At 51.7% G+C, this 13,676-nt stretch overlaps 1 protein-coding gene across 2 annotated transcripts in view; it reads left to right on the forward strand.

The window, feature by feature from the left end:
- The first annotated feature begins 865 nt into the window (after nt 1–865).
- Nucleotides 866–13,676, forward strand: part of SSBP3 (single stranded DNA binding protein 3) — a 165,336-nt gene continuing 152,525 nt past the window's right edge. For both annotated transcript variants that reach the window (XM_077149555.1, XM_077149556.1), the window contains exons 1-4: nt 866–1,180; nt 2,208–2,280; nt 2,501–2,562; nt 5,365–5,449. In XM_077149555.1, coding sequence (XP_077005670.1) covers nt 1,125–1,180; nt 2,208–2,280; nt 2,501–2,562; nt 5,365–5,449 — 276 coding nt within the window. In that variant the 5' untranslated portion in view covers nt 866–1,124. The remainder of the gene's footprint in view (nt 1,181–2,207; nt 2,281–2,500; nt 2,563–5,364; nt 5,450–13,676) is intronic.

Consider the following 13,676-nt stretch of genomic DNA (forward strand, 5'->3'; position numbering starts at 1 on the left):
GCGCGCCTCGGCGCCGGCTCCAGCCGCCCAGCTCTCAGCGTGGAGCCCGGGGCCCGGCGCTCGGAAGCCAGACTGGGCGAGAGGGAGGACCGGGGGCGGGGCGGGAGGAGAGGGCAGGAGGGCCGGGGAGGGGTAGCGGGCTGGAGTCTGTGGAGGGGGTCGGGGTCGGAGCCCAGGGGGAGGGCAGCCGAAAGGGAGGGGAAGATAAGGGCTGGGCTGGCGCGGGCCGCGGCGGGAGGAGGCGAGAAGCAGATATGGGAGAAGGACGTGGCGGGAGGGAGCGAGCGGCGCTCCGCTAAGGGGTCCGAGCCCCCTCCCCTCTGACGCTGCCGCAGCGCCCCCCTTCTCTTCCCCTTCCCCAGTGGTCTACACCGTGGGGAGCGCTGGTCAAATTCTCCTTCTCGCTGGGGCCGGAAAGCCAGAGAGCCTCTGCCTCAACTCATACCCTATACACATATTCACAGAAAAGAGAGGCTCGTACCCTCGGACACCCCTAATCCGCCCGCGAGAGCACGGACAGCGGCACGGCGGAGGCGGCCGCAGCGGGGACTGCCGCGGCCGGGCGCTGACAGGGCGTCCCTCCTGGGCCGCCCCGGACCCGCCCCCTCGCGCGCCGATTGGTTGGGACGGGTATCAATCGCGGGACGTTGACGCCCGCCTAGCTCCCTCGCCCGGGTAGCCACGTTCGGTTGAGCTCCAAGTAGACCAGCGGCAGCGGCGGCGGCAGCGGTGCTGGAGGCGCAGAGGGTGGCGCAGGCGGAGCCGGGCGGGCGGGCGGGCGCGCGAGCGAGCGAGAGAGCGGGCAGCCGGGCGGGCGGGCGAGCGAGCAGCGGCGGCAGCGGAGGCGGCGGCGGCGGCGGCGGCGGCAGCCCAGGCCGAGCCGGCGCGGGAGGAGTTCCAGGGCGATGGGGCCGCGGCCGGGGCTGACGCTTTGACAGCTGGAAAGAGCGCGGAGCCAGCGCCTGGGGGGGAGGGAGGGGAGCGCGGCGAGGAGAGTGCGAGCGAGCGAGCTAGCGAGCGCCGGGGAGGGGGCCGGGAGCGAGGGTGCAGCTCGGGAGCAGCCGGAGCGGTAGCAGCGGCGGCGGCGGCGGCGGCGAGGCTCGGCGCCCTCTTCTCTGCAAACCATGTTTGCCAAAGGCAAAGGCTCGGCGGTGCCCTCGGACGGGCAGGCTCGGGAAAAGTAAGCCCTATTTTCCAAGTGGCGGCCGTGTCGCCGCCGGGGCTATGGACGGTGGGAGGCAGGTGGGCGGGCGGGGGCGAGGGACTACTGCGCCCCGGGACCTCCGGGCGCTGCCTGCCTGGCTCCTTCCCCGAGGCCGCGGCGAACGGCGCGGGAGACCCTATTGTTGGGAGCGGCGGGGATGGGGCATCGGGGAAGGGGCGGGCGTGGGGCGCCGCCTGGGGAGGGGGCACTTGGTGGCTGCGGAACGGACCGGGTCCGGCGCGGGGTCCCCGGGTTGAGGGGTGGATGAGATCCCGTGGGCTTCGGCGCCCGCCCCAGCTCGGGCGCTCGGCGCCGTGTCCGCACTTTGCCCACCCGGCGCGGGCAGGGGGCGCGTGGCTTCTGCAGCCCCGAAGGCTCCTTTTGTCCGCCCGCGGCGTGAGGACTGCGTGCCGGGGGCTTTGTTCCGGCGGGAGCGCTCTCCCTTCCCAGCCCTGGGGCCCTGCCGGCGGCCCCTCACCCTCCGGGGCGCCGGGCTGGGGCAGGAACGACGGCGCCGGCTTGGCCCTAGGCTTGGGGGACAGTTGTTTTTTGTGGGGAAAGGTGGGGAGGCTGGCGGTTTGCTGCCCTCGCCGGAGCGCGCCGAGCACCCGGGCGTCCAGGGCTAAATCTTTAGTCTCCCCGGACCCCCAAAACTGGAGAGAGCGTAGCGAGGAGTGGGTAGGGAAAAGGAGGGTGACTATGGGGTCGGGTGGCTTGCGAGTTTGAGAGTCTTAGGGTGGGTTTGGCCCCGATGTCACTTGGGAGTTCAAGTTTGGGGGCTGCACTTCAGCCACCACGGTTGAGGAAACATGTCCCTTGGCCTCCATCCGCCTGACTGTTCGGACCCCGCTGCCCCAGGCAGGGCCAAACTGCTGCCGGCCTCTGGTGGGGCCACCGTGGGACAACTGGGACAGGGGCGGAAGCCGGCTGGCAAGTCCAGAGGCAGCGCTCCGTGTGATCTGACGCCTTCCCTCTCTCTCTTTGCCCCTTGCCCACTTTCCAGGTTAGCTTTATACGTCTACGAATATTTACTGCACGTAGGAGCACAGAAATCTGCACAGACCTTCTTGTCAGAGGTGAGTAGAACTATCCCCAGCAACCAATTTCTTGACACCCCCCCCTCCCCACTATTCTTAGAGCCTTTGTTTTCAGGAGCAGCCACTGTGGCCACCATTTTGAATTTTTATCACCTTTTGGCATTTATTGTTAGTCTTCACAGCCTTTTGGCTCTGGGAAGCCCCCAGCTCACCCCTTTCCCTCGGCTGCTCTAAGCTTTCTCTGCTCTCTCCTTTCCAGATTCGATGGGAAAAAAACATCACGCTGGGAGAACCGCCTGGGTTTCTGCACTCGTGGTGGTGGTAAGTTTGTGTGATAGTTTTGTGTGTGTGTGTGTGTGTGTGTATGTGTGTATGTGTGTGTGTTTTGTTCTGAGCCCTGGGTCCCAGTGAACAAAGACCTGAGGCCTGGAGCAGGCAGCCCCTGCCCCTCAGCCCTCGGCACAGCCGACTTCTTGGGCACTCAGATCACTATTGGCAGAGGAGGAAAGAGGCAGAAAAGGCTGGTGCCGAAAGTTTGTGCCTCCTCCTTTTTCCCCCTCTTACTGAAAACGCACTAAATTGTGCCTTCTGTTTGGGGAGAAACTCCTTACTTCTCCATCTTACCCTGGGGCGTTAGGCAGGGGGCTTGAAAAAACCTTGAAGGATTTTTGTCAATTCTGCATGCTGCTTTTAATTAGAGGGAGGTGGGGGTGGGGTGGAGTGGAGTGGGATGGAGGGGATACCCGGTCTGGTTATATATAACTGGCTTGTCCCTTGCTTTACCTTTTCTGAGCTTGAAACCTTAAGAGAGAAAACCTACCAGGGCCTTTTCCCAAGCACCCTGCAGAAAAGCAAGAAGGGGCAGCCACTTCCTTTAAAGCTACTGATTCAGACTGAGTGGACCTTTCTTTTCCCTGTGAGCCCTTCTTCCCCTCCCCCACTCCAAGCATCCCTAAAACCACAAAGCTTCACTTTACCGAGAACCTTAACTGGTCAGAGCAGACCTTGCAGCGTTTCTCCAGTTTGTGCTCTTTTCTTGGTTTGTGACTCTTCAAGCCAGGCCCCTGGGCCCCGGTGGGTGTGGGCCCAGGCAGGGCTGGTCTCAGTGTGGAGTCTGTGGCCGGCAGGAGGGAGGCTTTGGGTCCTTGGGGGCGAGTTGCCGTGAACGGGTGACCTAGGTGTTTCGTGGGACCAGTTGGTGGAGTCTTTAACATCCTTTTGAAAAGGATGAGAAAGCGGAGTGGCTTTTGATATTTTGGTGGAGTTCAGGGAAATGGAGTGCTGTGCCGTTGGGATCTTAGCACGTTTACCTGACCACCAGCTCAGGTTACTGTTTCGAGTCTCTTTGAACAGCAGGAGCATGAAGTGTCTGTTCTAACTTGTGCAGAGAAAATGAGTTTTTAATTACTTCTGCCAACCTCCAAACCGCTGTGTTGGAGGTATTTGGCGTGGTGTAAGGATTCTACCTGTAGGAGTGGGTGATAGGTTACCCTTGTTTTTTTTTTGTTTCGTATTTTTATTTTCTTGGAGGGGAGTACGTGTGGATGGAGGTGGGGGTCTGTCAGTCACAGATCTCGCAGAAACTTAGGCTTGGGAATAAAAGTTACTTAGAAGGGAGTGGAAGCATGCAATCTTAACAATGTTTTGTGTGTGTGCATAGAGGAGTTATCAGAAGTGTGCCGCTTCAGAAGATGGAAAGCAGCATGTCCTCCTGGTCTTCTCTTCAGTTAGTACAGGTCCTGGTTTCCCTGTTAGATCCATAACCACCCTCCCTCCCCAAACACTTCTCCACCCTTGTCTCAGCCCCAGAAATGTCGGGAGTCTGTTGTGCTGGGCTCGGGCGGCCGTGGCTCTGAGGGATTGTTACCGTGGTCCGGTTTTGTGAGACGCTGCCTCGTGTGATTTAAGGCTGAGCGGATGAGCCCTGTTTTCTGGAGTGGAAGGCAGCCGTGGAGTGGATCCGAAGAGGGCCAGGTTGCATTATTCACACCTTGAGTGAGATGCTTGCCTGGTGACTAGCAGAGCAGATTGCTTCTGTGCCGGCTGTTTGTGATGGGACAGGAGCACTGGACTGTGAGTCACACCTCAGTTCGGGTGCACCTTCGTATCAAGCCGGCTCCCTCCCTGGGTCTTGGCCTCCCGAGCTGTAAAACCAGGGCACTGGTTTCTCAGGCCCCTTGTTAAGACCAGTGACTAACCTTGCGTTGTGTTGGGCTTTACCAATTGACAAAGGACTTGTGTGCTTTTGCTTATTTGATAGGAAGTGTTGGAGGGACCTTAGAAAGTGTGTGTGTGTGTGTGTGTGTGTGCGCGCGCGCGCGCGCATGTGTGTGTTGGGGCTGGGTGGGTGGGATGTGGCAGAGGTTTCTCAGCCAGCTCTCCCCTCCCACTCTTTGCTGGGAAGGTGCCTCTCTGAGGAGGGCTCTCAATTTCAACATGAAAGGATTAGATACTTGGTCATCTTTAATGTCTTTGGCTAATTGATATGCATTCTCAGATGGGTGGGGAGGAGTGGTTCTCGCATAAGAATACCTTGCTATGGGCCTGGTTGGGACTGGGGGACAGGATGGGGTGCGGGGTGGCATGTGGTCCTTGGATTAAGAACCTGTAGTAGGCTCCTTTTATCGCCTGTCACCCGGATTGCTGTGCATATGAATCATAGTCTGGGCCTGACTTTGACAATTTAACCTTTCTGCAATATGCAGCCATTTTGGTTTGGAGCATTGGTGAGCCAGGCATCCAGAATCCTACCTGTCCAAACTCGGTATCCACGGATGGGTTGTATTAATCTCTCCAAGCTTCTGTTGCTTCATGTGCAAAGTGAGGAACTAACCACCTTCCTGATTGGACTTTGGTAATGACGGATAGTCTGGCTGTGAGGCATCCAGCACACAGTAGGTGCTGACTAGGTGAGCTCTGCTACTCTTAGGACTCATGGCTGGCTTGCCAGAAGAGCTTGGGTCGGTTTTGTTTTCTAGGCTGAATCTGTCCACTGAAGGCTGCTAAGGTGGGATCGAGCCTTTTGGGAGGCCTGGTAGCGTTAGCATCGTGCATTGGGCATTCGCCGTTGGGTACACAAGCAATAATTAGTAACCCGATCTTATTTTATTTTTCGACTTGCAGCGTATTTTGGGACCTTTACTGTGCAGCTCCTGAAAGGCGAGACACTTGTGAACATTCAAGTGAAGCAAAAGCCTTTCATGATTACGTGAGTAACAAATTTTTAATCCTGGCAATAATTACAGGGTTGGATAGCTCTCACTTCTTTAGTATCGAAAGCAAATACACAGCCAATTGGCAGTGGTCTTTATTTTTTCCATGCCTTTCTTTCCATTCTCCTCCTCGACCCCCTGCCCTCCCCACTGTACCCTCCTTCTCCAGTGTTCTAACTTGGTGAATGGTGTTTCATAATGTTATAATTATGCAAAAGAGTTTAGATACCTGTCTGAAGAGTTAATTGGCATTGTGCAGAGCTCAGAACCACGTGAGGTTTATGTTTAAGAGTGGACAGTTAGCTGGGAGGGGACTGAGCCTCTTTGGTATTGGTTTACTTAAGAAAAAAATTGACCACTGTATCAATAATAAAAAAAAGCAAATATGTAACTTGTGTTTTGTAGTAGAAGAGGGTGGCTGAGTGAGCATTCGGTGACATGGACTCTTCTATTTACAATGAGTGATCTTTCAAATTTTGTTTTTGTTGGAAGTATGTGTGTTTGTGTGCGTCTGTGTGTGTGTGTGCGTCTGTGTGTGTGTGTGCATGCATGCGCACGTGTGTGTGGTGGTGGTGGCTTGTGTTGTATCTACTAAGACTGCCTACTTTGAGATCCTTGCTGGTCCATAACTTTGTGCACAGAATGTTATATTGATGATAATGTTCTCCGATTTAGTGCTTTTTGTCCTTCTTTTTACCCTCGCCCCACCTTGGTGAGTGTCTTAGATTGATGAAAGTATTATGAAAGAGATGTCTGCTCTCTGTCATTTGAATCGTATCCCACAGTACCTGTGCACTCCCCCCTCCCCCCCCCAAAAAAAAAGGAAGAAGGAAAATTGGACTCCAAACCTCCTTTTGTCTAGCTGGGTTGGAATCAGACTTGATCGGGATCTGCTGGGGGTCATGGAACGGGAATTGTCTGAAGGTTTTCCACGACCCCTCCTTGTCCTGGCTTTCTGCTGTCTTGTAGGTGGTTAAATGTGAATGTATGTGGGTGTACAGAGGAGGTGAATTATTTGCTCTTGCAAAGGTGGGTAGGGATGGTGAAGTGGATAGAGATGGTCCTCGTGTTCGAGGTGTGGAAGCTGGTGACTTGAACATCATCAGGTCCCACCTACTTGGCCAGGCTGTCCGTGTCCCCCACCTGCATTGAAACTGGCCTAGAATGCCAGAACCCATCTGGTTTAGTCTCGCAAGTGGTCAGATCCCATTACCATGAATATCTTTGTGGTGAAAATTTCTCCTGTGATGTGAAATGTTAGAGACTCAGCTGGAGGCTCACTGGGTTTTGAGATTATTCAATGTGATGAAATTTTGCTACGACTGAAAAATTAATGCCCTTGGAGTAGAATTTTGAGGAAATTGACTAGTTCTCATGCCATCTCCAGGGTTGTAAAAGAGAAGCTGGTGAATTGTACTTATGACCTGGTGAACTTTTAGTAGTAAAAGGGAGAGGTGACTTGTGCACTTGTGATGTGGTTCTTCTGGGAAAATCCCATGGGGGCTAATTGGTAATGATCATAGGGTTTCCTGAAATGGAGGTTGGGGGAGGCTAAGGGGTACATTAGCCATATAAATTTAGTTGGTGGGTATGACCTCTCTACCTAATAAAAACCTGTGTGTATGTATGTGAAAGAAAGAGAATGTGTATTTAACCAATGGATGACCAACTCCTGTGCAGGCAGTCTTCAGCTACTGTGCAGATGGTTTCATTTTGAAGTGATGAAATTGACATTCATACATACTTTAAACCAATCTCTTGATCTGGGATGGTCTGTGCTGTCTTTCTTAAGGTACCTTTTGGAGAAATTAATGATATTTTAACTAAGTCTGGTGCTCTAGTAAATAATGTAAGACCCTTTGGCAATTTGTGTTTTGGTCTGCCATCTTGAAACAATATGGTGGCAGCAAGAGTTTACACATGGGTTTGCTTTCAGTGATTTGATAAGGAATATAGTAGAATTGCATAGAGATTGTGGAAGTTGGCATTGACATTTAGAAGATGTCAGTGAAAAGATTGAGGCCCAGGGTTCACAGGTTTGGGGATTAGAGCTTTCTTTTTTCCTTTTTCCTGCTGTCACATGGACTTGAGTCGGAGGGGTGGCAGCAGGGAAACGACTGGAAAATTAAGAAATATTTTCTCTGGGTAAAGGAACCCCCTTTTCTCTTTGCACTTCTCAAATCTTCATCTATTCTCCATTCCCATGGCTACCATCTAGTTAGCCTTCATTCTTTCTTACTAAAATTATTGCGGTAGTCTCTTACTGGATTCCCTTCCTCTTGCCTGGAATGCATTCTTCTCTTATCCATTCAATTTCTATCCATCTTTTAAGTTTTCCTTCTTGGAGGACTTTAATGATAGTCTCCTACTCACTGTGATTGCTGCTTCATCTCAACAGCTATACAAATTGCTTATCCAGCATGTCTGTTGTAGACCTTCCACGTGCCAGGCTATCGTGCCAAGTGCTGTAGGTTCGGTCCCTCATTTCACACTGCCATCGACTCTGTGACAGTAGTAGGCACATGGTTGATACCATTTTGCAGATGAAGATACTGAGACAGAGAGGTTGATTTACAGTTGGTAAGTGGACCGGTTAGGGTCCAGCAAAGGTCATGACTGCTTTCCGGAATTAGTGTTCCTGACACCGCTGTGTCCCACAGGCGCAGGGCAGGTCTGCTTACACCCGTTCTGGCTCCCTTCTCGTTCAGGTTTGGCTTTCCTGGCCATTCCCAACTGCCGCTGATTAATGTTTTCCATGGCAAAGACTGTGAGCCACTCATCTCTATAGCTCCCACAGTACCTTGCACATAGTAGGTTCACATACTAATTTATCAAAGGAGTTAAGCAACTGTGGGTAAGAAAAAAAAATTGGCAATTTGGGGTCAGTGAGTAAACTGGGCTGAAAGAACCGTGGAATAATGGAAGATGCTCTATAGGGGTTTAACTTTTGCTAGGTGCTCTTCAGCAAGATGATTTTAAGGTGGGCCAGCTAGTTGCTTAAATCCTTTTTAGAAAACACAGTGGAATATATATTTACATGTGTGGGACTGGCCTTCTGTTCTCTGGCAAGGAAACTGAAAGATGTTGAGGGTGCGGGGAGGCTGCAGACCCAGTCCTTGGTGGCTTGTAAGTGGCTTTTGGGGGATAGGCTGGGTGGGGGTGGGTGTCCCTGACTCTGCGGACTAGAAAAAGTTCCTCAAACAGGTGACCCCGCTTGGTCTTGCCTCTCTTTGGGAAATGGTTTTGTGATCCTGGCCAGTGCCCTCCCCGGTGGCTGGGTCAGGTGACTTTGAAGTCCTTTCCCAGGTCAAGGCCGGCTGTGGGGCCTGGAATAAACCAGGTGACTCAGCGGGAAGGGGGTTTTAATTTTCTTTGAATTGGTGAGTTTTTATTTGAGTCACAGTCTATTTTCCCCCCTCACACCTGGCAACTTCAGTTTTCTTGGCTCATTGGTTATAAAGCCTGAGAGCCCGGATTTCGACCACATAGACGATCATGTAGAGAGCTGGGGAGACTCAGAATCAAGGGTGGACATTTCTGAGAAGTAGGTTTGTCTTAAATCAGAAGGGTTTCAGGAGGAAAGCCCAGAGGGGCCCAGCCGTGCTTTCCTTGCCATTCCCCAGCTCGGGGCAGTGGTGACGAAAACCCTTGGGTTGCATTGTGCGTCCCTTTAGGATCTTTTAGACGTTGTTGTCCGGGGCTTGATTTTTGTGCGTGGACCCTCCCGCCTGGGCGTGTGGCTCCTCCTGTGGACTCTGTGGCGCCCTGGCTGCCTTCTCCACTATTTTGTCTCCTCCAGAGTCTGTGACGTTGGTAGGAGTTTCTTTGGTGCCTTTTCAAGCACCAGCAGTCGTTTTCCTTCTTCTGGCCCCTACTTTTGTGTTTTCCTCTTGGTGGCAAGAAATGAGCAGAGGAGTTAGGTTCCTGAGGTGGCCTTTGAGTTGCGTGTGTGAGAGGACAGTGATTGTTCCTTGTCCTGCCCGTGTCTATTGTACTTGATTATTTTTGTAAGAAAGCATCTCCACAGTCAACATGGTTGAGCCACAGAGCTGCCTGGCTGGTCAGGTTTTATCATAATCCCCATTTTATAGATAAGGAAACTGAGGCCCGGAGTTTAAATACTTGTCCAAGGACACGTAGCCAGGAGGTGGCAGAGCTGGTACTAGAACCTGGTCTTTTGAATTCCACCTCTCAGCTTTTAACACACTCATTTGATACAGATTCTCTGTGAAACAGAGGGAAGAGATTTGCATTTGACCCAAAGTGTAACCTGTATGTATTTCTTGAAGAAATGAATTAACAGATAATTCTGCTAAAGCCTCTGAGAGGTAAATGGCAAGTCACTGGCAGGGGTAGAGACCTAAACTCCAGGAAGGGAGTCTGTTACGGTGAAGAGGTTCTTAACTCTTGGCAGATAAAAAGCTCCAGACCTACCTCCAGAAAACGCACTTGTCCTCATAAAGGAGATTTTGTGCGTGACTTTCAGAGGTTAATGCATTGCTGCCCCAAAGCCCAAGCCCATCCCCAGTTAAAAACTCAAGGAGTGTAGTGGATAGAGTGTCCCGTGACCTTGGTGAGTCTTGAGCTTCAATTCCCTGCTTTTAAAACCTGGGGGCCCTTTCAGCTGTGCCTGGGCTCAGCGGTGGGGCTGGCTGTCTCACCCCTGTGCTCCCACTCAGCATATCTCTGCTGCTTCCTCCCTCCATCCCCAGCTGTAGGTCAAAGTAGAAAAGTGCCCCAGAGTCGTGGGCGGGCGTTAGCTGAGGTGTTTGTGGCTGCGTGGCCAGGACCTGGAGCCCTTGGTGGGTTTGAAAGCAGAGTGATGTATTTGAGAGGGCTCTCCTTGGATGTGCTGAGAGAGTGTTCACACTTGCCAGAACCCTTTGGCCATGGTGGTGGTGTAGGGACAGGAGGGTGGCAGTGCAGTCAGGAATTGGGTGTGTGTGTGTGTGTGTGTGTGTGTGTGTGTGTAGGCCTGCAGCTGGGCTACAAGTAGCTGAGGACGTACTCTCCCCGCGATAAGCCAGCCTAGCTATCTGCCCAGGGGTCCTGGCAAGTTCACAGCATTGCCTTTGGCTCTGACCCTTGGCACCCTCGTGGCAGATTAAAAAACAAAACATACACAGTTTTCAAAAAAAAAAGAAAAGTATTACTCCTTTCCCCTTGGGACCCAGGACTTTGTTGTTGAGTCCCCTCTTTGAGCTTCCCACCCAATTTGCTGCAATTTCTCTTAACCCCGGAGGCTGCCAAACTCCTCGATCGGTAGCTAATTAAACACTAAATGAGTAACTGGAATTGTATTTTGCCAGAACCCGGGCAGTGTGGCCACCTTAATGGGTTTCAAGTGGCAGCAAGACCCCAAATTACAAATCCTTGCCCTTTATTTCAAGGAGGGAGGTGGGCGGGGAGGAGTGGTGGGGACCCAAACAAAGTTTTTGGCAGTGGTCACTTCATTTGAACTTCAAGACCAGCAGTGTGCACCAGTCTTTTGCATAATGCCATCTTTGTTAGCTAAGCATTTGCAAACTTGGACCGAGAGTTAGCTCTGTGTCAGCCAACACTTGCAGGGAGCCAGGAGACACCCAGCTCTCCCTGTGGCATCCTTTAGGTTTTAATTTTCTAGGGAAGGCTGGTCCTCCACTGGGGACCTCAGGCCAAAGGTGCTTCGCCCCCTCCCCTTGACCTTCCCACCTCCGTGTGTGAGTGTGTGTTTAAGTCTTTTAAGAGGGAGAAGTGTAAGGGAGGTGTGTATGTGCTTGAGGGTCTGTCAGCTAAGATAACAGAAATGTTATATTAGCCCTAGCCTTTATTATGATAGTGTCTGAGGATTTAGAGTATTTAGGAAAATTAATCTTTTTTGGCTTGATAATAATTCTGACCACGGCACAAGTGCATTAGACGATTCACATAAACTTCTTTGATACATGCTGCTTGGAGCTTACAGCAAATAGACAATCATGATTGTTTGTTTTTGATTCACAGGGTAATGGAGCTTTCTGAAGCCTTGGCGAGATGTTTTAGGAATGTTTCTTCTGTGTTACCCTTTTCTTTTCTCAGGTCTTAAATCCTCTGGATTTCGAAGGGTCTGGGTTCTGAGTGGTGGCCTGGATGCATGCCTGAATTCCGGGCAGCCGTGCTGTCATTTCCTGACTCGGTAGACCTAGCGGGATCTCAGTTTCCCCATCTATAGAATGGGAAAATGATGAGTCCTTTGCACAGTGGTCTGAGGATTAAGGAATATAACACATAAGATAATTGGATCTCTGTGGCTAGTGCTTAAAGAGTTTGTTTCTTTTCTTTTTACAATCCTGAAGTTTTCCCCCTCAAAAAAATTTCTTAATTTGATGGAGAAACAACAGCCTATTTTTTCTGAGTGTACAAGTTGACCCTAGGGAAAGAACACTGGAAACTTGAATTTCCCAATAATGCCCTACTGTGCGTGGGCTCAGTTGGTGTGTCGTAGAGTCCCCCACCCTGGCAGTCTGTCTCACTCTGCTACACCCTTCCCCTAGAGCCCCCCCCCACCTCTGTAGAGGGTGACCTTGATCTCCCTGCTGCAAAGGGCAGAGCTCGCAGTTCTGCCCCAGGCTGGCACTGATAAATGTTCCTAGGAGACATTTGCACTCCTTATCTGTATCTGACACATGTCCTGTCCCACTCCCGTGCGTGGCGGCCACACAGCTCAATGGCACTGCTACTTGCGAGTTGAGATCTGGGTTCAAATTTCAGCTCCCACCACTTGTTGGCTGTAGAGGCCTTCCCTTCTCATAGCCTGTTCTCTTGACTATAAAATAAGGATCATTCTTGCTGTACCTACCTTGGGGTGTACGTGAGAAGGGAAGTGGAACGCTGTCTAGGGAAAGTTGTGCTGTGAGGTGCTGTGTAGACGTTATCAAAAATGAACAGGATTGAAGTCCCTGGGTAGTGGTCTCATTTGGTGTGTATTCTGCCCTTGCAGGAGCTTAGGCTTTATCAAAGTTTTTGATTGAGCGAGTCCCAGAAAGGAGCCTTAAGGAGAAGGTGAGCTTGTGAAGAAGGGTGTGTCATCCATTACAGGTCCGGGGGCTGATTCCTAGGCATGTCTTTGAACTTGCATCGGTGAGCCTGAGGTTGTTAGCTCCACCAGGCCTTCCAGCACCCCCCCAATGAGGAGACAGTCAATGCCCAGACTAGGAAAAGACCCTATTGGGTTTTTTTTTTTTTTTTTACATGGGCAGGCACCGGGAATCGAACCTGGGTCCTCTGGCATGGCAGGCAAGCATTCTTGCCTGCTGAGCCACCGTGGCCCGCCCCCTATTGGGTTTTGAGGTATAGATTTAGGCTGGTTACTGGGTACTCGTTCTGCTCACGGTTGAGTGGAAGAGACAGAGAGGCCCAAAGATGGCATCAGTGCTTATAAAGAATTGTGCAGGATGTCTGGTTCATCCAAGAGGCCAGGATGGAAGTGGGGGGGGAGTGGGTAAACAGCCTTGCCCCTGAGTGGTGGCTGGAGTATCTGTTTAACATGACGGGGAAGATTCAGGACTGCAAAATGTTAAGAAATGGAGGTCACCTACTCATGTTATAAGTAGATAAATTGAGGCCCAGAAAGGAAAGATATTTCGCCTGATGTGTCACCAGTAGGCTCAAACCTGCAAACTCAACCTGGATCCTGGACTCTCCCTTGTCCTGTTACAAAATGTGTGGACTTCTGTACCTTCACTGCTTCAATTTCCTCATATGGAAGACGGTGATAATGAAGTATACCTACCTACCTCCTGAGGTTGTCATGAACATTAAATAAGCTTGCACGCACATGCACATGCATTCCTGGCACAATGTAAGGACTGTGTAAATGTGTGCCATCATTTTTAATGTCTGTAAGTCCTGACGTTCTGTAAGACCTGGCTTTCTGATAGCCAGGATTGTCAGTGACTGACAAAAGGAAGTTAACAGTAGGATGATTTTGGTGTGAGAAGCTTGTGACAGTGGAATGTGACTGTCAGGTACTTGCTCCCCTGTTGACTAGCTGTCTAGAACACCCTGGGTTTGAATCTGCCTTCCCCAAGTACCCCTGATTGAGTAGGGGGTTCACTCACCACTCACTCAGCCTCTAAACTGAGCTTCTGAGGATTAAAGGTGGTGGCGCGTGGGTTGGACGTCCTGGCTAGTGCCTGCCACGTGTTCCATCCAGTGTCTGTTTTCTCTCCCTCTTGGTACTTCCATTGTTCCAGGGAGCTGGAA

The sequence above is a fragment of the Tamandua tetradactyla genome, chromosome 2 (genome assembly GCF_023851605.1).
Source record: "Tamandua tetradactyla isolate mTamTet1 chromosome 2, mTamTet1.pri, whole genome shotgun sequence".
Classification (NCBI taxonomy): Eukaryota; Metazoa; Chordata; class Mammalia; order Pilosa; family Myrmecophagidae; genus Tamandua; species Tamandua tetradactyla.